Source organism: Rhopilema esculentum, chromosome 14 (assembly GCF_057945365.1).
Source record: "Rhopilema esculentum isolate cy_ngs chromosome 14, ASM5794536v1, whole genome shotgun sequence".
NCBI classification, from domain to species: domain Eukaryota; kingdom Metazoa; phylum Cnidaria; class Scyphozoa; order Rhizostomeae; family Rhizostomatidae; genus Rhopilema; species Rhopilema esculentum.
This window is the reverse complement of record NC_142828.1, coordinates 8,607,957-8,634,867: the sequence shown is the minus strand read 5'-3', so window position 1 is coordinate 8,634,867 and position 26,911 is coordinate 8,607,957. Positions and strand designations below refer to the sequence as shown.

Here is a 26,911-nt window from a genome sequence, read left to right as displayed (position 1 = left end):
TGTATATTGACTTCTGTACTATAATGTACATTGACTTCTGTACTATCATGTAAATTGACTTCTGTACTATCATGTATATTGACTTAAATACTATCATGTACATTGACTTCTGTACTATCATGTATTTTGACTTCTGTACTATCATGTAAATTGACTTCTGTACTATCATGTATATTGACTTCAATACTATCATGTATATTGACTTCTGTACTATAATGTACATTGACTTCAATACTATCATGTATTTTGACTTCTGTACTATCATGTACATTGACTTCAATACTATCATGTATATTGACTTCTGTACTATAATGTACATTGACTTCTGTACTATCATGTATATTGACTTCTGTACTATCATGTATTTTGACTTCTGTACTATCATGTATTTTGACTTCTGTACTATCATGTACATTGGCTTCAATACTATCATGTATATCGACTTCAGCACTATCATGTACATTGGCTTCTGTACTATCATGTATATTGGCTTCTGTACTATCATGTATATTGGCTTCTGTACTATCATGTACATTGACTTCTGTACTATCATGTATATTGACTTAAATACTATCATGTACATTGGTACATTGGCTTCAATACTGTCATGTACATTGACTTCAATACTGTCATGTACATTGACTTCAATACTATCATGTACATTGACTTCTGTACTATCATGTATATTGACTTAAATACTATCATGTACATTGACTTCTGTACTATCATGTATTTTGACTTCTGTACTATCATGTATTTTGACTTCTGTACTATCATGTACATTGACTTCAATACTATCATGTATATTGACTTCAATACTTTCATGTACATTGACTTCAATACTATCATGTATATTGACTTCTGTACTATCATGTATTTTGACTTCTGTACTATCATGTACATTGGCTTCAATACTATCATGTACATCGACTTCAGCACTATCATGTACATTGGCTTCTGTACTGTCATGTACATCACTTCAGAATAAACTAGTGTAAATGTGTTTATGACATCGATGCTTTCTTTAATAATAACCACCAGTAAACAAATTAGACCAATTTCAAACGTTTTAGTTTGTCTCTTGCATACCAAATATGATTTCTCATACCCTAGAGATGTTGCAACATTTGCAGTCTTCTATCTTTCAGAATGAAGCTAGTTTTAAACGCAAGTTTGTTTATCAAGAAAGGGACCCTCGCATGGAAATGCTTTTGTACATCAACCCTCTTGTCTGGGATGATCCTATTACAATGTGATCAGCTTGAATTGACGTCAGAGCTTGATATGATGATAATACCTCCACTACCGTTATAACTATTTATGTTAAGCAAATCTAATAAATGTTTAATAAAGATAGGTCCTTTTGTGATACAGCTTCAGACCCAATTTGGCACTTATGAATTAATTATGTTGTTGAAAAGCTAGAGAAATCGCATCATTAGCATGCAAAACAAATCTCCAGGATTCTGAAATTACAGCATATCAGAGGAAGAGCGTCAGTCATTCTTCAAAAGCGTATTCATACAAACGCTGGAATATAAGCGCCTTCTAGACCACATCAAATAAGCTGTGTAGCAAGATTCAATCATTTCTGTTTGATTTTTCTCGTGACTATTAATAAAGAGATTCTTCTGCATGTTATTTTGAGTCCTTATATTACTTGCAATTATATGTTTATCATCTGGCGTTGAACTTTTGATATTGTACTTGGTATCAAATATGCTAATCTATGGATAGAAATTATAGATTTTTGTTGTTTTGGAAATTCGTGGTATGTTCTGTGCATGGCATTTTGAAAGCTCATAGATTATACAGTATGGGCAGTGGCGGACTGGCCCACAGGCCCGTGGTAGGTGGGCTCTCTAAAATATGGCAAAAAGGGCCCATCTTTGCAGAAAAAGGGCCCCATTTTAGGAAAATGAGGCCTTACGATGTCCCGTTAAGAATGATAAACGTCATGGATTACATCAAAACTGAAGTTTAATATAACGTCATTGTATGTGGTTGTAAAAAGGATAGGATGAAAATTAAAAAAAAATATGGAATGGCTATGGGGAGGCTAATAGGGAATTTTGATTTTTCATACACCCAGGTTCAGTTTAGATGCACAGAATTAGTTGTAGAGTTCACTTTAATTTTTGTCAGCGGTGAGGGTCGAAGCTAGCAACAAAGTAAGGAGTTGTGATTCAGTAGCCCTAACTTTAAAACAAACTCAGCGTTAATTATTTATTTTCTCAAGCCAGGGCATTTAGATAATGCAATGCGAATGATACTTCAAAGTTGGATTGCTGCATCTTTTTAAAGATGCTTCTACCGAATAATCTAGTTTTTGCTTGCGCTTCACTGTTTAATTTAATGTGTTCAAAGTATTCCTCGTGGGAGCCACACCCTCTGCAAAGCGAATCAGTGTACTTCCTTTGTAGTATGCTATTAGGTCTGACATCTTTAGTTTTAGTTTCAGTAGGGATGAGGCTTCCTCACACCTCAGATATTCTTTCATTTTGAATTTACTATCCTTTGAGGTTAGTTATTTTATCATTTTTAACTTTAACCCCGTTTACACTGTGCCGGATAAAATTTATCCGCATAAAACTTTTTCGGATTGATTTGCGTTTACACTGTGCCGCACAAATTTTGTCCACTTTGCCCTCCAGTTTAGACTGTGCCGGATAACTGCAGTCACATGACCTAAATTATGCACAGAACGCCCAAAATAAAGTCTTCTCTTGGCAACAAAATAATAACAAAATTCCCGCCAACGTAAAAAGACTTCATACTCTCTTCAGAATCATCTGCTTCTCTTTTAGACCAAATCCAAAGATATTGTCAATACAAATAAGGCCTAGTTTGTTTCAATAGTTTGTTCTTGAAACAAAATGACACTGAACTAGCAACGATAGTAGGGAAAGCTGATAAGAATGCCAATTTTACGTGGACTGGCAAGATACTGCACTTTAAACACGAGAATTTATCGACAACAAGGCAGCCAAAATGGCGAACGGCCTTGATTGGGAGACAGTGAAAACTAAATTGAATGAAATAGGCAATAGCTTTCGAGCAAGATACGATGTGGATAAAATTTATCCGGATAAAAGCGTTTACACTGTACCACATAGCCTTCCGAACTGATTTAATCCACTTTCCTAGGTGAACTAATTTTGTTCGGATAGCCGCTCTGAAATTCGTGCGGATATCGTGGGTCTAGTGTAAACGGGACGCCTATCTGAACTAATTTTGATGCGGATAAAATTTATCCGGCACAGTGTAAACGGGGTCACTATTTTCAACAAGAGGGTATCTTGCGCAAAAATTACCGAAATCGAAATCAAACCGAACTTTCATTATTTAATGCTAAATTTCAATTAGAGTACTCTGCAACCATTTGTCATCAACAGCTCAAATTTGCTATTCCTGCTACACATGTTTTCTTGCTTAGAAATTTATCGATTTTGATAAAGTGTTCATTTGACCAAGCCCCAATTTTCAGACCACGTCCACCTGGGCCCCCCTCAGTTTTTAATGGCCCATTAAAAATTCTGAGCCAGTCCACCTCTGAGTATGGGTAGCTCTTTGAACCTAAAAGTAAGTAGGGTTCATAAGGGAGCCATGCCCCCTTGCCCAAGCTGTAGCTCAAAAAGTAGATTGCATTAAAAGGAGATATGTGAATTAAAAAGTTTCTCATCTTAAAAAAAAGCAATCTGTGTTCGTAAATTGTGGAAACCTCAGAAAAATCATCTGTTTGATTGGAAACACTTGGTTTATGCACCTAGAGGTGGTTTATGCATTTAGTAATTGCTAGATGCGCGTTATCTACAAAGTTTTTCCAAATTCAGGACAAAAAAGCCAAAAAAATATAAATTCTAATAAATGAAAATAATATAATAAGAAATATAAATAAGAAACACCTAAAAAAGCCTGTGCTCTTGAGTGAATATCTTTCCACGTAAACTGACGTATGAGAAAGGGCTCAAGCTCAAAGCAAACTCGTGCAGCGTGATGCTAAAAACTCTAAAAACTGGCTATGTCTTACATAAATCTTTGCATACAGAAACCAGTTAAGAACTGAAAGCATTTATAAAAATAATGTATCCTACCTGTAAAGAGGTCCACCGAAATAGCGACTGCCAAGGAATGAATGGCGTGCTTCTTCCATCTCTCTATACGAGTGTTTCGAAGATCCCGATAATGAAACGTCTTCCATCTTACAGTTCTGTAAAAAAGTTTTAAGTCATTTTAAATCATAAAAAGCTATAGTTATCAGGCCTTTTAAGAAATGGACATATTCTAAGTAAATTTTCCTAGTACCTTCCATTTGAGATGCACCCTCCTATGATTCTTGCACGATGAAGGTATTTTAAACAGTGCTGCACTGCGCACAATAGCCAAATCTGGGGCAATTTAAAGATGCGCTAAATTACATAACAGGACCTTGAAAGGAGCCAAAGCCAAAACAAAGGAATATATACTGAGACGTGATGGGTGACATGATTTGTCCTAGAAGCAATTTTATTTGATTTAAACTTTTTTCTATATAATCAATGATAGATTTGCAGGTAAATTATACCCTTATTTATTCGGTATATCAAGACACGTGCCAAAAAATAATAGGCTCTTTTTACAATAACCAGATAATTTTTGCCAGGGCTCGATGTTCTTATGTTTTGGATAATTTGAAGCTCTGGTATTCTTAATGCTGTTCTTATTTTGTCATTTATTTTTCGAAAGCTACATTTTGTAATTATAGAGTACCAAAGTAATGACGTTACAGGCCCCCCTGTTTGGAGAGAGTGTGAAAAGGGTCCTTATTTGAAAAAAATATTGCGTGTACTATTTTCACAGTCAGATATTTGTCCTTTAGATGCCGAGTAAAGCAACTTAATTCACAATTTCTAACAATTTCAAGTCTCTTTGGCGGAAAAATTTCCTCAGTAAGTCGCCAGTTGTTTCTCAGCCGGTTACACACCGTATTCTCTCTATTGAACGCCGGGGTCACTTATTTTATTTCTTGGCCTCAGAGAGGGCTGCTCATTGAAGATGATATCCACTAAAAAAACTGAGCTTTGAAATTCAAACGATCATTGTTTTAACAAAAGTTAGTATTGCATATGTGTCATGAGTTAAAGCAAACAAATTTACTTTATGTCAATCTTTTTCCGAGTAGGAACCTTCGTCTATTTGCATAAACACTGACGTAGCATTTTGAATATCTGAATTTTCAATACCATCCATAATAAGCACTCATTGGAGATTTTTTGCCCAAAAAGGGAGTGCTCATTAGAGAGAAAACGGTAAGTCGACCAGTGTACTACTATGCAGTGTATATAACATATATGGTATATAATCTCGGAAAATTCAATTGGTCTAAAGATAGCAATTTAGCTGTTTATTTTTTGTCTTGCTATAATTTTGAAGAGATGGAGACTGAAAACTCGCTTTGAAATAGATAGTGCCTAAAAATTCGTTAATACCTTTCAATTTTGTAGACCAAATATTTTGTTTAACTCGTAAGTTTTTGTTACTTTTATGTGAATGGTTGCATTAATGTGGAATTATTTTTTTTGGTATGTTGTAATTAATCGGGATATAATGCACCTGCCATAAGTACGGGGAAAGGATGTGAGCCTGCCACGATCTCTACTTACAATAAAAATCAAGACATAATAAGTAAATCGAATTTCCAAGAAAATATTAACCATACATTGACGAAAGACTTTCACAAACGAAAAACTTCAACGTCCATGGGGAATTATACAATTAAGTATGCCCAAGTGTGCGTGCCCACTAAATGAAGCATATAGCCATTTACGATGTGTTACGATTTTTTCGAAATTTCTGAATTACCATGAAAGCTGTCCTATTTTGGCAATAACCAATGTTACGAAAAAGTATATGTTTGTGCCCCTTTTATTCCTTTTGGCATCCACCCCCCTCCTCCTGCTCAAACCTGCGTCCGGCGGCCCTGAGTTATAAGAATCTATTTTAGAATTTTTGAATTTTGAGATCCCAGAACCTGAAAGAGTATCATGAAATACTTTCAAATATGCAAAATCAGTTAAAAGCATTCCGAATTGGCTGATATATGGCCACTTGAGCACAGGCTCTTGCCCCATCAAACCTCTGTAATTTGGTCTTGGTTCATAACTTTATGAACCAGGCCAGAATAACAGTAATCCGTTAGCAAACTTGAAATCTTTCATTGGCCATATCTTGCCCTATTTGGATCATATCTAACTAATTCTTAACCTTTTAATTATCTGGGTTACCAATTTATCATTTCAACCAGCCAATCAACGAATTCCATTTTGAAATATGTGTACCACTCAATAATCCTGACTTTGGGGAATTATGTAAATTTAGAAAACCAAAATTATTGGATTCGGTGAAATCACAAATTTCAATTAGAAAAATCTGAGGCTAAAAAGAAATCAACACTAGAATGCTCTTATTGTTATCAAGAATAATTCAGCAGTAGAAGAAATCAAAGAGGACAAGATAAAAGCGCATTTTTAAACAATCAACTTTCAAACATTCATCCAAAAATGAGTAGAAAATTATGATTTAGATTGAAGAAACAACATTATTTTTGAAAACTTCATTTTATTTCTTTATACAAGCTATATTTACAATCTTATATCTCTTCATTGATATGTAACCTATAGTTGGCTGGTCTGTTAATTTTTCCGTACAAAGTAATCTTTAGTTAAAAATCCATCATGGATGGATTTTTCCATGGTTTGAGGCATAATTCCAGGAGACACTAAGTACCCCTATCTGATGGAACTATTGATTGTTGTCATTATTATCTTTGCTCAGCAAAATTATGAAAGTTTTGGTCTTCGAGCATAGATTCCAAAGAGTCAGGTGAATTTCCCCTAATATCACTCATGTCAGATGAACTTTTTAGCATTTTAAATAATGACATATCTCGATTACCTGACGATAACATTTGTGATTTAACAGTGCCGTCGGAAAGAAATTCATATTGGGGGGAGCTCATTTTTTTCCTCTCATTCAGTACACTGTCATAAAGGAAACATACTACAGTTTGACAATTAATGGGGGGCTCCAGCACCCTCCCCCCCCCCCAGCACCCCGGTTCCGACGGGCCTGCTTAATATTTCATGGTTATGAAACTCGATAGCCAACAATTTGGTTTTGGAATGTACTGTCAGGTATACAAAAAGTAAAAATCGGTTTAGATAAAGAAATCACCATTTACTGCCCTGATTACATATCGTCAACATATGACTTTCAATTTGAGACAGCGTGCCAGGAATGACACTATTGGTTGTCATGAGAGGGCAGCTGCCCCTCCCCCCCCCCCCCCCAAAAAAAAATATTGTCGGCACTCTGGAACCATCGAAGGAAGTTCATGCTGGCTGTTTGAGTGAAATCAGTAGAATCAGTAATGCCAAAAGCTCCTGGAGATGAACTTTTTAAGAATTTTTAAAATCTTTTTCAAAATTGCATTTTACAGCACCGCAAACACTGCTTGTTATTAACTTTTTCTTAACTCTTGACCAAACTTGAGGCTCATGTTTTTATAAAACGAACTTATAAAAAAGAGTGTAATGTTGTTTTAAGTTTTTATCGAAAAACTGTCGCTCACGTTCATGATTTATTAGAAATCTGAGAGGCATCAGATAGATAATTAGTCCGTAGCCATTTTGACTGTCAAAATGATATTTCCATGATATTCAGTCAAAGTAGGCCAAGATCCTTGACTTTCACGTCTTCGATAATTTGAAATGAAGATATCTAAAACGCAAAATCGTACTGTCTTAGGCAGAAACCAAGCAATCAGGCACCGCGCAGCCATTGGTCTAGCAGGAGCAATAGCCCCCTCCCCTACCATTTTTTTGCAACAATAGGTTGAAAAATTTTGGAAAGTTTACTCTAACGGATCCTAAGAAGTAGCAGCTCTTTTTTACTTGGAACTCATTTTTGTTCATTTTTACTGGTGTTTTTTCTTGTTTAATGATAAGCTGTATTTTCTAACTTGGTTAGTTTTAACTTGGTTAGTTTTAACTTGGTTAGTTTTAACTTGGTTAGTTTTAACTTGGTTAGTTTTAACTTGGTTAGTTTTAACTTGGTTAGTTTAGTTTTAACTTGGTCAGTTTAGTTTTAACTTGGTTAGTTTTAACTTGGTTAGCTTTAATTTGGTTAGTTTTAACTTGGATAGCTTGGTTTCTAATTATCCTCAAGCTAGACATATCTATTTTCATAGTAATTGAATCAGATTAAGTGGAAATAAGCAAGTAATTTGTAAAAGACGTCTTTTTAAGCGTTCTAAAGGACGTTATGTTTACTTGCCGTACAAGGGCGTGGCCTAAAAAATCGTGTCTGTTCGTGCCCCAATCGACTCTGCAATAGAATCAACGTGGGTTTTGAAAGCGCAACAAAGAAACAAGTGCAAAATATGTTGTCTCAAATGTTTTTTAGAATTCTAGCTATTTTACCAAAACCTTCCTAGAAAATGTCTATTGTTTCTCAAACCTTCCTCCGGTCAATGACCGTGCGACCAGACTGTTTTCTGGATTCTGCCCTAGCTCAGAGAAAGCGGTAGGGTTACCCTACCTTCTTGAAGGACTGTACAGGCCCTCGCTACGATAGCCAAGAGAGTATTTTTTTGTCTAGGTATCTTCTAGCTATTTGATTTCATTCTAACCCTTTTTCATTTCCTAAGGACATTATTGCATCAAATCCTTTCCCCTAATTTAGCTCGATGTTGAAGTTCTTGCTGTTGTGAAAATTCATACATATCATTAAAACCGAACTTTGGATTGTGGCAGTGGGAAGGGAGTAGGGGAAGACGTTTGACTACCTATGCATTCTACTTATGTTACAGATTTTTAACTCAATAGCTGTGTCCTGAATTGTAGATGCACAAGCAAAACTGGTCTTCTTTTGAAGGCACTTCAAAGGTGAGGTTGACAAGAGTGGAATATTCTTTAAAGATATTGCGTATTCTACGAGAAAAGAGGATAGGCCAGGTGCGAGAGCTTCTAAATTTCTCATTTTCTTGAACTCAACGCCCTAAATGCTCGGTGCCCAACTAAAAAAAAGGCTGTAATTGTAAAAAGTATCGAGAATAGACCGTCTAGAGCTCGACAACATCTTGAAAAAAATCCTTGATGTCATCATTTTCGAATTGAGCACTGAATTCGTGTTCTCGTCAAAATCCTTCTTTGACCACTCAATGTGCCTAATATCCCGTTATTGGAGTGTACAGATTACTGTTCTTACGAATTGTGCTGTACCAGCAAAAGTGTTTTCAATTTTGTAGTTTGTAGAGTCTGTAGTACTTTGCATCTTACACAGACTTTTAATAAAGAAATAGGCCACACCAGTTAGAAGCAAAAGAGAGAGCAAGAATGACGTCGCGTTTAGAGCGAGCCCTGGCCCTTAACCTATGTATGTTCTTTGGCCTTAGGCGCAAAGTATGTTCAAATAAAATGTATACCCATTTTCGCTACCCATATACCATGAGAAATCTTTCATTTCCCGCGCTCAATGTTTACAATATTGGTACTTACATTTCACTAAGGTTTTCAGCTCAACCTTTGTATATGTCAACGATTCACACTTTCAACGAACTTCATATTCATCACCAACAGGACCTATATAACATTGCTCTCGCAGCTGCGCAGTGGCGTTTTTGACTAGCCCTAAAAATCTGAAATCCCAATTTTGATAGAAAATGACGAAAAGGTGGCTTGTTCGTGAAAACAAGATTACAAGTACAATGAGTTTTCGAAAATTCATTGTTGTTGTATATTTTTAGATTGTTCTTTATTAGAACTTCAAACTACGATAGCTGAAGTCAACAACTGTACATAGAATGTCAATGAAATCACAGAATAGGGGATTGTCTGATAGAATAGAATGCCAGCGAGAAACAAAGCAAGCCCTGCTTATTTGAAAGTCAGGCGGAAAAAGCCTTGTTCAACTAGCAGGATTTTTGCATGAGATAATCCTGCAGCATTCTAGACTAATTTTTTTCAGTAGACACGCTTATACTTAGGAGACATCTCAATATTTTCCCTCTATCAATGTTTTCACTTCAATCAGAGCTCTCTTAAATTAATCAACAAATAAATAGTTTACTATCCTTTACTTTCAAATTTTGGATTTTCAAATTAGTTTATTCATATTGGATTGCCCCTCTTTCATTGCTTTGTTCCTGCCTACTGCCTATCTGCAATATCTCAGAAAGTAATTAAGTAGCCTAGTGCAACAAAACACGCAACGACATCTTAGGCCAGATTACACTATACCGCATTGCTGTCGGAGCAGAGCAGAGTGGTGGAGTAACTTTTACTCCGAGTGATTGTTAGGGTAGCAGTTACACTACGACGCTCCGCTCGCTCATATGCCTGCATTTTTTGCATTTCTGGTATACAAAATCCACCAGATTTATTTGTTAATGATATTTTTGAATGTTGGGGAGATGAGATGCAGCAAGTTCTTGAGTATGAAATGTGTACCCCTGTTTTGGGGCTATTGAACATGCGTATTATATATTCAGAGTCAAAGAGGCATAGAACCCCCCGAGAAAGGAACAAACAGAACTTTGCGATCGAATTTAATTCACATTGACATGGCAGCTTGATCATTGCAGAAATATTTTTTATACTGACAAACATGCCTGGATTATCTGTTGTTTTATGTTTTTTTTCTACTAAGGCTCACTTTACTTCCAAAGGTAAGCAAACACATCGAGAATCTTATGACGCGGCCTAAGTGTTCACGTAGATTAGACATTCGATGTAAACAACACAACCTGATTTGAACTGTTCTCCCACACTAGAGCCAGACCAAAACAACAGAAAACGGAATTTCAATTCAATTATTCAAACTTTAAGGCGGAAAGCTTCGAATTTTGATCTTCCCGTTTAACTACATCTACAAATAAGGTCCGAGGAAACCCTAAATGAAAAATGAACGAAATACGTCCTTAAAATATATGCGTAAAACTTCTCAGAAATTGATGAAACATGTTCAAGTTGCTAGAATTACTGGAACATGTTTGCGAGTTCTCGTCGTTGTTTCCTGGCTTTGGGTGTTAAGGATGGCCCAGGATTTTGTAGGGATAACTCCTTAGAATACGCATGCGTCCCTGCCCCACGACATTGATTGGCTCGAACAAATCATTAAGCCTTTTGTCTCAAACAATAGGAGTGAGATCTCATCTCCCCAACAAAAATGTTGGGATGATTTCGGTTTAGCATTATCCAATAGCAACAAAATCGCCATTGCTCACTAACGATCGAATTGATTCAAGCAGAAAACAATAAGAAAATCCTTTGTTTCGAAGCGAGCATATCGGATTCGTGCGATTACACTTTGACTCCGGAGTGATTCTCCTATCACCTCCAGAGCGGAATGATTTTCACTCCGCTAATCAGAGCGTTGTGTACCGGATTGGTGGGGCGTAGTGTAACTGAAACCCCTGTCCTATATGAAAGTTACTCCGCTCCGATAGCAATCTATCTGTCTGAATCCTCTATCTGAATACAACACGTACGTTATGTCAGCAAGTGTGGATAAATCTTTCGTTTCGTCGAGAAATTACCAGAATTCCGTAATCCTCGACAAATTTTCTCCAAATTCTTAGATACAGATCAATTTTGTCTAAATCGTTCTGAACCAAGTAGTGTCTTTTTAAAACAGTTTTATATGAACACAAGCCTCGGAACTTGTTAAAATTAAAGAACAAATGGCAAAAACTGAAGCAGTGGTATCATAAAACATAATTTTGAGCAAATTTTGTCTACATACATTCGAAAATTACTGGTTTTATCTATCAAAGCATTTTTATTAAAAGCATTTTAATCGAGAACATTGTTACATATATTATATTTAAGACATTCATCTGTAAGGCCATTTTTATTAAGGATATACCTTTGTATGTGTATGCAAAATAACTGGATTGAGAGGAGCTTCTTCTCAATCTGATATGGGTGAAACGAATAAGCATCTCTTTAAGTAAACGGAAGCAAACTTGAATTATTTACCAAAATCGTATTCTACAAATGAATCAGCTTTATAGCTTTCTGTGAGATATGATTGCAAGTAGCAACTTTTGCTAATGTTTCTAAAATAAATATACACGAAACTACATATCCAGTGTTGGTCTGCAGTGAATACTGCTTTTCTTTTTCTTTCAATTTCTAGAACTTACACCTTGAGAATTTATTAAGAATTAAGAATAATCTATCCTCAAACTTTTAGGAACATTAGGAGCAGCTAAATTTACGGGCTCTTGTGTAAAAATGGGTGTAATAAAAATTTCTGTTTATGTTTTCGATCTATGTTCTGACGTTTTAGGCCTGGTTCAAACGTCACACTCCTCATGTGCCGAACCTAACTCTGTTTGGAGCGACACTTGAGCATGTTTAGCGCGACTCTCGTTTCAAACGTCGAACTTAATCATGTCGCGCCAAATGGGTTTTAGGATTGTTACATGAAGTATCTTGGTTAAGGCGCACAATCTCAAATATTTGTTTGAAACGCATGCGCCCTCCAAGAAGGAAATGAATTCTGTGAAGGAAAATAACTTAAATATAATTATGCATTGAGTTCGGTACATGACAAGTTCGACGCATGAAACCGTGCAGTGCTGGAGCCGTGCAGCTCGGCAAGCTCTGCCGATCCAAACTAGTCTGCCGCTCCTAACTAAATCTGCCGTACCAAATTGATTCAAACGTCGCGCCCCTCATGTACTTAATTCTCGAGTTAGGTTCGGCACATGAGAAGCGCGACGTTTGAACCAGGCCTTAAACTCTGAAGAGTGTCAGACAAAAAGCTTTAGTTTACTAAATGTTTGCTTTTTTCAAAGCCATTTACAAGTTTTGTACCAGCAAAAGATTGTTTGCAAATTTCTGTTTACTGTTCTGTCATAAAGTGCTCGATGCATATCAAAAAACGTATCAATATAAAGATATCCAAACGCCAGGTAGTGGCATTCTTCCAAAATGAGACCTTTTGTCCCAATCCAAATTGTGCGCAACCTTTATTTTCCTTTTTCTCTTCTAATGTCAATTATCCCCTGATAAACTGGGGTTGCGTAGCTGCAACACTGACCAAAACGATTTAGCGAAGTCTCAATAAAGTAATAAGAATAATTAACTTTGAGAAAAACACAACTAGCACCAACCTAATTTTCTAGCAATTAAGTATTCTCGATTTGAAGACAATTTTATTTTTGAATGTGCCAAACTTATTTGTGATATTAAGAATAATAATCACAATTCAATATTTAGTCAATTTTTGAGAAAACAATACCTCGACAGGGATATCGAGCCCACCAGGCAACCAAAAAGCATCTTGCCACTCTAACAATTAGAACAAACCCTATTCTATGTATTTTTGCTACTTAAATTGTGCCAATTTTATTATTTTTGTTAAGTAAATAGGGTGCTGGGCTCGAAAATCGACTCGATTCTCTCAGCATACCGGGCACATACACTAATAAAATCGTTGCTATTTTAATTGTTTTTAATTTCTTATAGACAGCTAATTTATTATCATGTTGAATTGTAAACCAAAATTGCTGTTGCTGAATCACACGAAGTTGAACCGTATAGGCGGAGCTGTATACCCTATTCGGTGTATAAAACAGGACGGTTTCAAGTTGCAACTCTGAGTTTCACGCTTGATACAATCATCAGAAGGATATGAATAAATGAACGAATATAAAATCATAATTGCTTAAGTCTAGAAATACACTTTAATGCCCAATTTCTTTTCTATTTCAGAAACCGTTTTGAATTCCACGCCTCATCTGTTTGATACTCTCAAGAACCTATAAATCTCACTTGCAAGGACTTTTAGATATCGTATCTGGGATAGAAAAAGACACTGATAAAGAGCAAATAGAGTAGCTCACAGTGTTCATTTCTGATCAAAAACCTTTTCTTCTTAAATTCTAGCCTTTTGGATCATGAGAGTTAAGTAGAAAAGTTTAATTATTAGAATAATTTCAATATTTGGCTATTTAACAAGAACAAAATTGAATTCAGGTGTAACGGACTGAAACTGTTTCTCAAGTGCTAGGCCAATTGAATTTCAAATTACGAAAAGGCTATTAGAATTTATTAAAGAAGTTTCTCTTTATGATAACTTCCCAGGGGGTCATTTTGGCTCTATTATACGGAGGGGGTCTACCCAATAATCATGTGTAAGAATTTTCATTGTGGTTCGATACTTTTAGGTACCTGATTGATAGTAAACCTTTTGAAACTTTTGGGTTAGACTGAAACATAACCAAATCAGAAACAGAAACAAAAGAGGTAAACAATTCCCATCAGATGCTAAACCGAAGACAGTGGATCTGTATGCTATTGTGTATCTCTCTTCTGATGTCTGATGTCATAAAATATATGTTTTTTAAACTGGTTATTATAGGAAACAGTCTAAATCACATTATTTACAGAATCTATAATATTTGGATCACATCATGACTCTTTCGTTGCTATTTATGAGTCCGTTTAATTTGTTTTTGATACTTTAAAGCAAAATGTGGATGAACGCTCATAAAACGTTCATAATAGGTTTTGCAACATCTTTTATATTGACACGACAACATTCAGGCACGCTTGACGGGCAAAACCTTTTTAACAAGAAGCAATTCAACTACTTTACATACAAAATAGTTAACTTTCCAACCCAATTAATAGCTTAAATGAATTTCTTAGCGTCCATGCGATCTTTCATGCAGACATTAAGGTTCAAACATTTTTCCAACCCCTAAATATTTGGAACTGTTTTTCATTAATATCGAAAAGCTTACCAAGACGTTAAAAAGCGCAGCTAGTTTTAGCTTCCCACTTGTAGAAAAGCTTTTGCATTTTTAGAGGCTACTATTGCCTTTTTGCGCATAAGCAAGTGATTTTGTTCTTTAAGCAACCACATCAAGATTATTTCAATTCGACTTCAAGAAAGGCCCAAAGGTTTGGCATAGTATATGAGATATATGGGCAAAGCACTGTTTAACAAGTCATATTCGTGTCAGATAGGGTCATAGTTAACTTAAAACGTCAGTAGTGTTTTGATTCTCTTATGGAACGAGACTTCAATCACTTCATTACCTCTCCTCGACGTTAAATAGCTATTGACAAGGCCAACTGCATAAAATTTATATCTGAGGGCCTGCGTGAAGTTGGAAAGTCCCACTACACTTCCACCGACTCTGTGTATTTCACATATCAACCTATATGTTTTCCATAGTCATTTTTGATAATTCTTAATTACTGTCACTTGAAAATGTATGCTTTGTTGCTTCGGATTAAAACGCTTGTGGCATTAACGCTCGATTTTAGTTGACATTGTTGGTGCTGTCATCCCTTCTTATGTTGGCGAATTTGTAACTTGCATTATGTTATCATAAATATCTATGTTAGATCATGTTAGATATCTATATTTCATTGTTACATAGAGGAGACAGTACTACGGTGCATCAGTATTAGTATAAACTGCTTCAATGTTCCTTAGTTTGGCGTGATACTTACACAAGTTGCTTTATCCTTGCAACGTGTGCTGCGACCAAAGGATCAATTGACTTTACTTTAACCAGGCAAGCTCCGCCTGTAAACACCAGTTGTCAGCTTTCTTGTTGAAACAGGCTGCTGTTTGAGACAAAAATAAAATCAACGTCAACAAACTTGCAAACAATCCAACAAAGACTGCAATCAGTGTTGGCATACCTCATTTACATGATGCCAGCACATGTGCAGCAAATTGTAAAATGCAGAACCCCACAATTTCTGGTTTAGAGGGTGTGGCCAAGGGGGCCCCAGAGATTTTCTTTATGGGGCCAAGGGGGCCCCCAGGGACTTGGCTCTCGTGTCGAAATACAAAAAATTTTCATGACTCATACTAACAATGAGCCTTTGCGCGCGTGGCAAATCGTCGAGGCGACGATGCACACAATGGCGGTAAACTTGTAGGGATCGACCAAAATTGATTGAAAATGCATTATGGGACGCCTACGCAGAGCAATGGCTCATTTAATGACTTGATGGTAATTCAAATTGTAAAAAGACTGTACTGTACTCTGCCTACGACTCTAATCCATTAAAATTCCTCACGCAATGGCGCAGCTAGGACAATAAGGAGGGGGGCAATAAATTTAGATTTACCGTCAAAATTCTGAATAGCATGTTTAATAAATTTGAACATAAGAAATTACATTAGAACTGAATTAAGATAGAAGATGAAATAAGAAGTTTTTCGTCGAATGTCATAAATCATGCTTCTTGGCAATTTTTCAGAGATCATTATTTTCAGATTTAATATCTTTCCTCTCAGAATGCAAAACTTAGATTGAAAATTGACAATTGTGTTATATTTCCGGCAAAATCAAAATTTAACACAGACAGGGATGCAGAGTTGCCTCAGAAGAGCCAGAGAAGCAGTCTATTGGCCTGGCATTAACAAAGATTTTATGGGGATCTTATCGACTTCATCTTGAAATATGAAATCTGTAACACATTCCAAAACAACCAGGCCAGAGAGCCCCTCATTTCTCCTGAAATCCCAAGCCATCCCTGGCAAATAATTGCTACTGATATTTTCACAGTCAACAACAAAGACTTCCTCTGTACTGTGGATTGCTACTCCAACTACTTTGAGATCGTCTATCCGTATTCGTTTCGCTCCGTTTTCGTTGATGAAAACGCTGCCCGTTCACACTTTGAATACGATTTGAATACGGTAAGTGTTTACACTGCTCCAACAAAAACGCTGTTGGTGGCCTCATTTCTGAAAAGAGGCGTTCACGAATCCTCAACAAATTGGCATCATTATGAATGGGATTAAATAAAGGCAAATCGTGAAAAACTTGTTTGTAACAGCTACATGTCCAATGTGAATTCTCGATTCCAAAATTTGTGCTTGACGTGGATACATTATAATATCAGTCATACAAAAGCAAAACAATATTGCTTCGCTTTCAGTTATTTCATTTCATTTGTCTTTGTATTGTTTTATTTCACGTTACTCTTTTTTCCTTTTAACATTATTCAAATCTTCAATACATTTTCATTCCTTTTCTTTTTCAAATCACTTCTATCCTATTTTTGTTCCATTTTCATTCCAGACATTTCAATATCAGTTTACTTGATTTCAATTTCATTATATTTTATGTTAAACTCATTTGATGAAAGGATCGTTGCAATAAAAATAGACAACTCTTAATTGAGCCCTCTAATAGCCAATATGTGGTTTATTATCTATTATTATCTTAAGTAAAGGTTGAATATTAACAATTCAAATGAAAATACCCTGAAATTTCTATTTCACATGCCTTTTGATTGGAGCTGACTTTCCCATTGTGGTCATTTTTCTGTTAACTGCCTGGTCACAGGTTTCCAAATCACTTGGTTGATCACAGCGCGGCTATTCAGTTGAAAACTGAAAGAGGAAATGTTGATGGATATTAATACTTTGACAGCCGATTCCCTTTTGGTCCTCTCTTTTGCTTTTGCTTTGCGCGTCATTTGGTACAATTTTCAGAACTTTTGTGTTCTCTGATTGATTTTCATCGGATACTTACGAGTGTAAACTCTAAAATAAATATATTCTAGAAAGAAGAGGTGCATTTTTAGTTTTCCATATTGAAAGCTGTTAACGTTCTTACAAGAAATTAATTATCAATCTTAGTTTTTGCATTAACCTCGTTTTGTATTAATCTCGCTTTGTATTAACCTCGCTTGGAAATAACCTCGAGAGCACGTTGTGCATGAAAGTATGTGTGAAGTTCGCAAAAAAGATAAAAGACTAGATTGTGAGTTGTTTTCTTTTGGAAAGCCTTCATCTCGCTTAACAAAGAATCCAGTTTGGTAAAAGAAATTAAAGGAAGAACTGTATGGGAATAACAAAAGAATATATTCAAAGTAATATTTAGCAAACATGTAAAAAACAAAGCAAACAAAAAGCGAACACAACCCACAGTAATTACATTAGCTTGACGTTTACTTGAAATTTGAACCTTGAGACAGATTTAATGGAGTATAATCAGATACAATCATGATTTTCTTGCTTTAAGGGTGTTGTAACTTGCCATTTTTATATTCTTTGTCTCTCTTTGCATATGATGCAGTTAATATAGTGTTAAGAAAGAAGGTGATATTCATTCTCCATCAATGAGCTTTAGCCCCTCTTAGTATTTTACAATATTTGCTAAAAGTACTTGGAACAGCGAAGCAGTTTCAGTCAATTCTCGTTTTTTTCACTTCACGCCTATAGAAATAGCTGAGTTGCTACTTTCCTTTAAAAAGATTTTAGGAATATACTGCTCGAAAACATTACGTAATTGGCTTAACTTAGCTTGGCTGCAACGTCATAATCTTATTTGTTTTGTTGTCAAGGTGATTGATTGCGTGGACATATTTGAACCCCGTAAATAATAGCTACTTAAGCATTTTCTGTGTTGTGATTTAGCATATAACGTAATCTTTGTATTTTGTTGTTATGGCGAAAAGGTTAGTTTTAGCAGTAGAAATAGTATAAATAAGGGGTAAGAACGTAGTTGTGTAGAGAGTAAGAGGAGACGAGGTACGATACTCGCTATTCTTTGGGCCTATAATCAAAGCCTTAAAACGCGGTTGGAAAATTCCCCACAACACCAATGGCAGAGCCAGCGACTAGGCTCTGGGTATCTGTGGAGAGGAGGGGGGGGGGACAAAACAAAAAAAAATTGGGCCACACCCTTTTTTCGTCAGAAAACACCCTTTTTCCAATATGGAACGCCAATTCATCCTCAAAGAAAGGCCCACGACTAACTTTTGGTTACGTAAAGTGAGTTTGAAAATCATAGCATTATATCACAAAAAGTACATTGCCAAATTATTATCCCTTTAGACGAAATGAACTATTGATTCTTCCGAGAACTGGGGGGACGTGCCAATATCTGTGATCATAATGACACAATGTGTTTTTCTTTAGGCATTCATAAACTTATGATATAGAGTTTATAATAACATGTTAAATGAACAGCGCGAGGCATTGTCAAACTTAGTAACCTCAACAATAACTGCGCAAATGATTACTGGTTTTATAAGTTCGACTCTTTTCCATTTACTAAATATCAGTTTTAAAATAAGGAGGTTTGACTGTTTGAGGCTTGGGTGGAATCTTGATATATTTGGTCTAGCAGTCAGAGTTCTTAGATTATGACGTCATAAAACCTTAAGTTGAATTTGTAATTTTCATAAATTTTGAGTGTGGACCAAATGATTCGAAAGGCAATCATGAGTTAATCATGAGATATATTTAAATGTGTTACAAAACAGGCTTCCCTCCATTAATTCACTTTCCCTAGGCAAAAACAACAGTGATAAGTAAGTGAACTCACTTTCCCTTGCTTTAGTTCATACAATTTTGTAAAGATTTGAATCACTTTACATTCTTAAAAGTATTTTTTGGTATTCAATTGGGTGATGTTGTCAAAATTCTAAAGCAAATTTCTAATAACGTCATCTACCGCTAGTTTTAACACCTTAGATAAAACCCTTCTGTTTCACATCACCACATCCCTTTGTCAAAAAACTTGGAGAGATCTTTGAGCGATTTTTGATTGCTTTGATTTCAACGCAGATGGAGTTGGGAGAGTTGCAGCAGCAGATGTTTTCATCGTCAGACGTCACAAGAAGGTTTTAAGATAAAAATATGATGAAGTCCAAAGATCTGCAGAATCTAGGTTTTGCAAAAAGTGTTGTTTTGCAAAAATGTTGAATTTTGCTAGTGGCGTAACCATGGCTTAAATAATTGATACGACCATATGCTCGAACACGTCTCCTCTAAGTTTATTAGGCCACACCATTTTTCAGACCAGTCACGAAATTATTCCTAATTTCAGGTTGGCAGTTATGTTTATAGCTAAAACTTCTGTTTTTAAGGGCAAATCTTTCTTGAACACATATGCAGGTTAAATTGTTATTGGCCGTCCTTGTTGTTTGCTTTCTCCTCGAATGGAAATTTCCGAAAAATCATGAATTTTTCGGATTTTCGAAAACAAGGTGCGACTTTAATCTCTCAACTCGAGCCAACCTTCACTTCCCCCACCCTCGCTCCCCACCAACCTTCCCCCTCCCCCCACACTCCCTAACTCTCACTCCCCAACTCTCACCCCCCCCCCCCCCCGAACACCTGCGACAAGACAAACCTGGTTGACGACAACAGCAGGTAACGCGAGTTGAAATTGAAAGGAAATTGAGACTTGTTGTTCTTATAAGTTAGTTTTGTTTTGTTCTATCCACTCACGAATGTACTTTGAAGTCCTATTCCGCCTCGAAATGGTGATGCCACTGATTCAAAATTGCATAACTTAAAACAGCTGCCCGTATGCATGTCCAATACGAGTTTTGGCTATCTGTTTATTCGCTTTGTTACAAAGGATTTTATCGCCGACTAAGGGGCAGGAGGGAGATTGCCCCGGTAGCCGATCTGAGAAGGGCCCCAAAAAGTAATGAAAAACTTCATAACAATCATGGTAACAATAATAAACATAGTACTTCGTGTAATTAACAGCACACATAAGCTTTCTTTTATCATTATGTCTTAATGTTTAGATGGTACGTGGGTTTAATGAAGGGCGCCATCATGTTTAGCAGCAAGAAAAATTTTACAAATATGAAGTTCTTGAAACTCTATGAACTCATCTTAAATATTTACAAAATAGATTCAGAAACCAGGAAGATTCATGGAAATGTTCATGAATTTTTCTTTACCATTACGAAAAAACCCAAGAATTTTAAGTGTTTAGTGAAAACCGCTACATGTTTGGGGACAAGAAAAATTTTGAAAGTATAACTTTCCAGGGATGACCAAAAATCGCACTCGAAATATCTACAACATACGTTGCTTTAGGCCCAAATGAGATATAAGAACTTAAGATAATTTCCAATTCCATTGAACATACAAAACAAAGTGTCTTTTTAAAGTTGAAGCATTATTTTTTAAAATCTGATCTTAAAAAATTCCGATAGTATTTATGTCTCATTTTCAACCTCCGTGAGGTCAAGCAAGTCAGTGGGTTGCGTATGGATGTTCGGTAACTTAAAGTGGACTGCCAGGGGATGCTGGGATGCCATCCCTACCCTGGGTTCCGGGTTCCAAAGCGCCAAGGGTTTTGAACGGTTTGCAAAGAAGGCATATTGGCACGGGAGTGCGGAGGAAGAAAGAAAGAGACGAGAGAAAGAAATCTTCATATCAAAATATTCGCCACTCCAGTGTCGGCTATGTCAGGTGGCCTTCTTCGTTCCTCCTTGTTTTCCGCGTGATTTTGGTGCCCCTTTGAAGAGTTGGATCGCCTTCGCCGCCGGCTGATTCCTGGTCGCTGGAAGGGCACGTGCCCCCTGGCCCCCCGGCTACCACACCACTGATACCGACGTTTACATTTCAGGTACCGCAGAGCAGTGGGGCTGGGGGGCTTTATATTTGGTTATAGCCCACACACTTTTTTAGACCCCCCACTTTTTGCAACTCTCCGCGGTGTCTGCAGTTTGCATAACTTCCGACAAATTAGAAGAAAGCTGCATGCGTCTAGAGAGTTTTGAGGCACATATATCCAACAGTGGCGTAGCGTGAGCGCAGAACTTAGGCATGCGGTAACATAAAATATACGGCTATGTTGAATAAATGTGATGGTAATTTCAGTTTCTAAAAAATACAAGCGGTAATTAATGATAATCGTGGTAGCAAATTTTGATTTTGAAAGTAACAAATCATTTGTACTCTAATTCTAATCAATCAAGGTGTCTATTCTTTGCATCAGAGGCTCCGACAGAGGTTGGAAAGTGAAGAGAGGCCAAGGGAAAAATTATCACCCATGCGAAAGTTTTTGAAAAAAGCTCAATTGTTTAGCAAGACTTTTCAGAATAACTCCTAGTGCTAAAACTGCTTTGCAAAAGATTTTATTCTTATTCATATTCCTCAAGAAAAGGCATCACCTAATGCCCACCTAATGTAAGAATTCTTTATGCTATAATGAAGCTGGGGATTCCCGCAAGAAGGAGCTCTCCACATTGCGAAATTGTTAACACACTGCAGAGCCTAAGCGAACAGGAGCAACAGTTTCTGCTCATTTTTTACTCTCATAGTTAACTAAGATGAAAATAGTGAGCTGTGAGAGTTGTTAGAATTGAAGATGCTTCCATGTGTAAAGTTTCAGAAAGTTAGTCCCGGCAAATCATCATGTATTTAGCAAGGCTTGCGCTCAGGTCTACCGCATGCCCTGGTCCGTAAATTCTGACTATACTGGCAAGCCTTTTGACTTGAATTACGGAATGCGGATCATGACAAATAGACTCTGACCCCACTTTGACGAAACTTTTTCTCTTTTCAACAGTCACAAAGTAAAGAAAGGAAAATAATTGGATTTGAAATGATTTATCACGCAAAGAGTATTCGCAAAAAGCAGCTTATAGGTAGAAACATGTTGTGGATTATCAAATATTTGGGAAGGCTTGCGCTCAGGCCGACCGCAAGCTCCAGTCCGGAAAATTCTCACTTCTCTCAGAAGCTTCTCTCGAGTTGCACTGAAGCTGCACTGGAGCATCACATGTTTCTCTTATTTTGGACAGGCAAAAAGAGTGATGTGGAGGGGCTTCAGTTTTTCAGATTTTTCGAATTTCATAATTTTTAGCGATCTGTTTACTTGGAAAAATAGCCAATTTGGGGCCAATTGGCCTGTTGGCGCTAGAGTTCACTGCATGCTGCTCATGACAAGAAAGAGAAGCCGTTTATTGTGGAAATTGTTATGCATTGAAAGTGTTGCAAGAATTTTAGAATTTGTCTATAAATTTTTACGCTTGCGCCGCAAGCGTAGCATACATAGACGCTACGCCACTGATATCCAACGAATATTGAAAATTAAGAGATCTAGCCGTTGCATCATTTAACCCATCCACCTTGCTAAGCAAAGTATCGTTCACACGGGAACGGTTGCTTTACTTTCCACAACGTTCCGTTTAGGGACGCCGGAGAGGGGGGCATGGAAGCCAACCGCCCCTGGTGCCTGTCGATAAGAGGGACAAGGGGGCCAAAGTGCCCTTTTCATAGCAGTGCCCTTGACATCGGCCGGCCGTTTGTTAAGATTAATATGAAATTCTGACTATACTGCCCTATTCATGACGAAATTTCTCAAAAATTGTGAAGAAACTTATGCCAAAACCTAGCCGATTTTCAAGTTACATGACAGGTACGAAAACAAAATGACAGGTACGAAAGGATTGTTAGCAGCTGGAATTTATTTTTCAAATGCCTTTAACTCAGGCCTACCCCCTTTGCTCCATGGTGGAAACGGCGTTCCTAAATATAATGATGTTTATGGCCTAGCTACATGCAACAAATTTTCAAGATAGTTCTAGATCTAGAGTATATGCAGTAGAATAATGACGAACGAATACATACAATTAAGCAAAACACACTACGAAAGTTCAAGAATGTCCGATAAATAATATTATGGAAGGTAAAGTAAGTCAAATGTTGCACGCGCTATCGAAGTGATACGAAAAGGGGCAAGATAAGCACTGTTCCCGTGGGAACAAGTGCAATGGTCTGAAGGGCAGACCGATTACAAGTTTGGCTGACTACTGAGTGCATTGTTCACGATAGTTGCTTAGGAAATACGGTTTTGCGCTTTAGCAATTTTTTTGCTAAAATTTCCAGCAAAAACAATCGAACGATTGTGTTCAAGAGTGTCCACTAGCCCCCTCTCAACAATGTCACCACTCATTGAACAGCACACCTCTTTCCATGTCCACAATCCTATCTCTGTGTCGACCGCTCCTCTATCTGGTGAGCCATCCTCTTTCTAGCCACCCAACCATACTTTCATCGCACTGACCTCATCACCCTTTTTCTTCGGGCACAATGTTTATTCTATCTACACCATAAATAAAAGTTTGCAATTTACTCCCTCTCAGACAATTAGTTACCCCTGGAATCTTCCTTCACCGAAATCCTCTACATGAATCTACTATTCTCCTAGATTACATAGATACCGTATGCGAATTAGCCTTGTCTTGGCGCAGAGGCTCCAACGCATTCTCTTCAAATTCTTGCATCCAACAGTATCCATGTAAACCGAATATAGTCGCGCGTCCTAAACATCGCATGGTTTCACAGACAACAAAGCTTGATATTTCCAAACAGGGGCAATCAAGAAATTCCCGCTAGCTAGAGCATCAAAATTGTTAACTGAATAGCTCCTTCAAATTAAATACATCTATCAGCTGATATTAATCACTGAAAAACAGTTTTTACAAGTACGAGGCAGTGTGAAAACGAAAAAAACGAAAACGAAGAAAAATGTGCGAAAAAGGGACAGTTTATGCAAAAGTAAAGACTTATGCAAAAGTAAAGAAATCAGTGTAAGTTTTCGAAACAATCAAGGTTCATACCTTTTCAAAACTTGCTGTGGATACCACAAATTCCACGAATGATACTGAACCTCTAAATTCAGCAAAGAAGATTTCAATGTTGAGCACATCCACCTATCACCAGCGGATGATATCAATCCAGTCTAGTTAAAAATCTCTAGTTTCTATTTAACCTCAATCGAGGACGCCTACGACTAGCTACCTTTACAGTTGCGATACGTCAAATGAGACTTCAGCATGCAGGCAGGAATCTTATAGATCACCCTCTAATATCTCTTGGGCATTCAATCAATTGCGCTGCAAGGGACGAAAGCGTGTAGTCATTCGTTAATTTCACAACTGCGCGAATAGAAATATACGCACGTGTAAGTTGTCACGAAAGAAAATGGTTCCTTTACCTATACATTGTCTTTTGAGAAAATTAAACAGCGTTTTCACGCATTCTCTTTTTAGTATTGCATTCTCTCCTCATAAAATTTTCATGGTATGACAGAGACTTTTTATTTTCATTGATCCAATCAACTCAAAATTTGGGCGCAAACGACCTTTATCGTAAATGAGAAAATAAGTGTTAAGTTTTATATTTCGGACGCGACCTTCGTGACCAGTTTTTTGTCGTGACCGGCGATCTGAACATTTTTAAATGAGCAACTTTTGAAAACCGACTGGAAGTTATGGATAGAAAAAGTTGTATTACTTGCAATTCTTTACTTTGATGACACCATAAATGGACGTTAATGATCGGCGTAACCGGCGATCCCCAACCCCTACAAACATGGCAGCAAAGCGATCAGTTTCCAAAAAAGCCAAGCACAGAAACTGATACGGAGAAAATCTCTCCAAACGTGTACTTACTTTTGAACATTGGGGCATTTTGAACAGCTTCGTTGCTACACTTTTCGTTAAAGTATGACCCAAGGAGAGCACGACAAAAGAGAACAGAAAGAAAGATGCGGAAACAGAAAGCAGGCATACCTGTCCAAGGTTTCTTTGCGTCTATGAAAGATCAATGCCGGTAAAAACTTTGTGGAACAATCAGCAAATTGGACTTTTTAAAATGTTTTATTCCTTTCAAGACCACTACTACTTCCGTCCCCTTCTACAAAGCAATGTTGATTATCTAGGCTAATATAAAACCTGCACCACGACTAAATGTGACTCCTAATTTGCTAAGTTACTTTACAACCAAGTGAGTTCTAAAGTGGAGAAGTGATTTCTGGATTCATCCTTAAAAAATGACGTCATTATTCCAAAACCTTTGGAAGTGACTGTAGATGTAAAGAAGACATTCTATGTTATGCTATTCTTACCTGAATGAATCTTAAACAAACATGAATTTAAAACTGGGTAAACCTCGGAGAAAATAGGGACAAAAATCTTACGACTGAAATCTTACTTTTTGAGAGATAAAGAGATGGTGAACTAAATCTGATCACCACAGACATTAACCTAAGGAAATACATAAATATGTGTAAATAAAATTGGACTATTTTTCAGTTACGTTGAAAGCAAAGCTTTGCTTCGATGAACATCTAAGCTACTTTTTGGCAATGGTGCCCGCAGCCTATTGAGCGCTGTTCTTTGTTATCAAAAACCATCTCAAAACTGATTTCGCATTGCCAAAATCCTCACATCTCTATCTTTAAGTAAATTAATAATCGAGAAAAGCTTTTTTGCCACTGCCTACATTTATTGGATATCAGAACACGTTTAATGGAAAGTTCCAGTCGTTGAACCACAGCTATAACGCCATCGACTGATACAAAAGTGCCTGTAGCCATCTGTCAAAAAACAAATAGCCAATCAGTAACATCATTGCACTCACACAGTTATTGATTGGGCAATATCTAATTGACTTTGATACGTTTCCCTGCTGTTCTAGCACAAAAACCGACTTAATCTCAAAATGTTCTAAAACAGCACGTGGCAAAACACCTGGGCAGGTCTCAGAAGCTCCCACCAAGTTATCACCTGTGGCAGATAGAGCTGCATTTAAGCACGATGAAAGCAGTAAAGAAAAAAGAAGAGAAAAACGAGTCACGAATGGTGGAATGAACGCAAAAGGTTAAATCAAAATGAATATAAATTGATTCTATTGAATGAAAATAATTATATGAAAACAAATCAAGAAGAACATGCTTAGACTCATTAAAATTCAGAAGACAAAGTCGTGATCCAAATTTTAAAACAAAAACAATTAAAACAATGTTTGCTGTGAAATAAAAAGAGACTTCTCGCAGACAATTAATATATACTATAACCGAACCAGCACTAAACTTGGGCGGAAACGCTGTTTTTGTTTCAGTGGCATTTCCTCTCCAAACGATAGCAAGATTGATTTCAAGGCGGCGAATATCGCAGCGAAAACTTCAACTGGAAGCAAATCGAAGTTTGTGAAAAGCATAAACGGGAGATGGAGCAGATGGAAGAGCTAGCTACATTATGAGGCGCTTTGTCAAACCAGCGAATGCACTGCTAAAAAGCGTTTTATCAGTTGCGAAGATAAGACTGCTTTTTTAGTTAGA

The 26,911-nt window shown here is 36.9% G+C and overlaps 1 protein-coding gene across 2 annotated transcripts in view; it reads right to left on the bottom strand.

Moving 5' to 3' along the window:
• LOC135695945 (uncharacterized) overlaps positions 1–15,642 on the bottom strand; it is a 76,919-nt gene extending 61,277 nt beyond the window's left edge. Inside the window, exons 1-2 of one of the 2 annotated variants that reach the window (XM_065215175.2) lie at positions 15,513–15,642; positions 4,095–4,210 (exon numbers count right to left, since the gene is read on the bottom strand). In XM_065215175.2, the coding sequence (XP_065071247.2) occupies positions 4,095–4,201 (107 nt within the window). In that variant the 5' untranslated portion in view covers positions 4,202–4,210; positions 15,513–15,642. Of the gene's footprint in view, positions 1–4,094; positions 4,211–9,536; positions 9,665–15,512 lie in introns of those variants that run through there. The other variant, XM_065215174.2, reaches the window with a different exon arrangement.
• Positions 15,643–26,911: the final 11,269 nt, after the last annotated feature.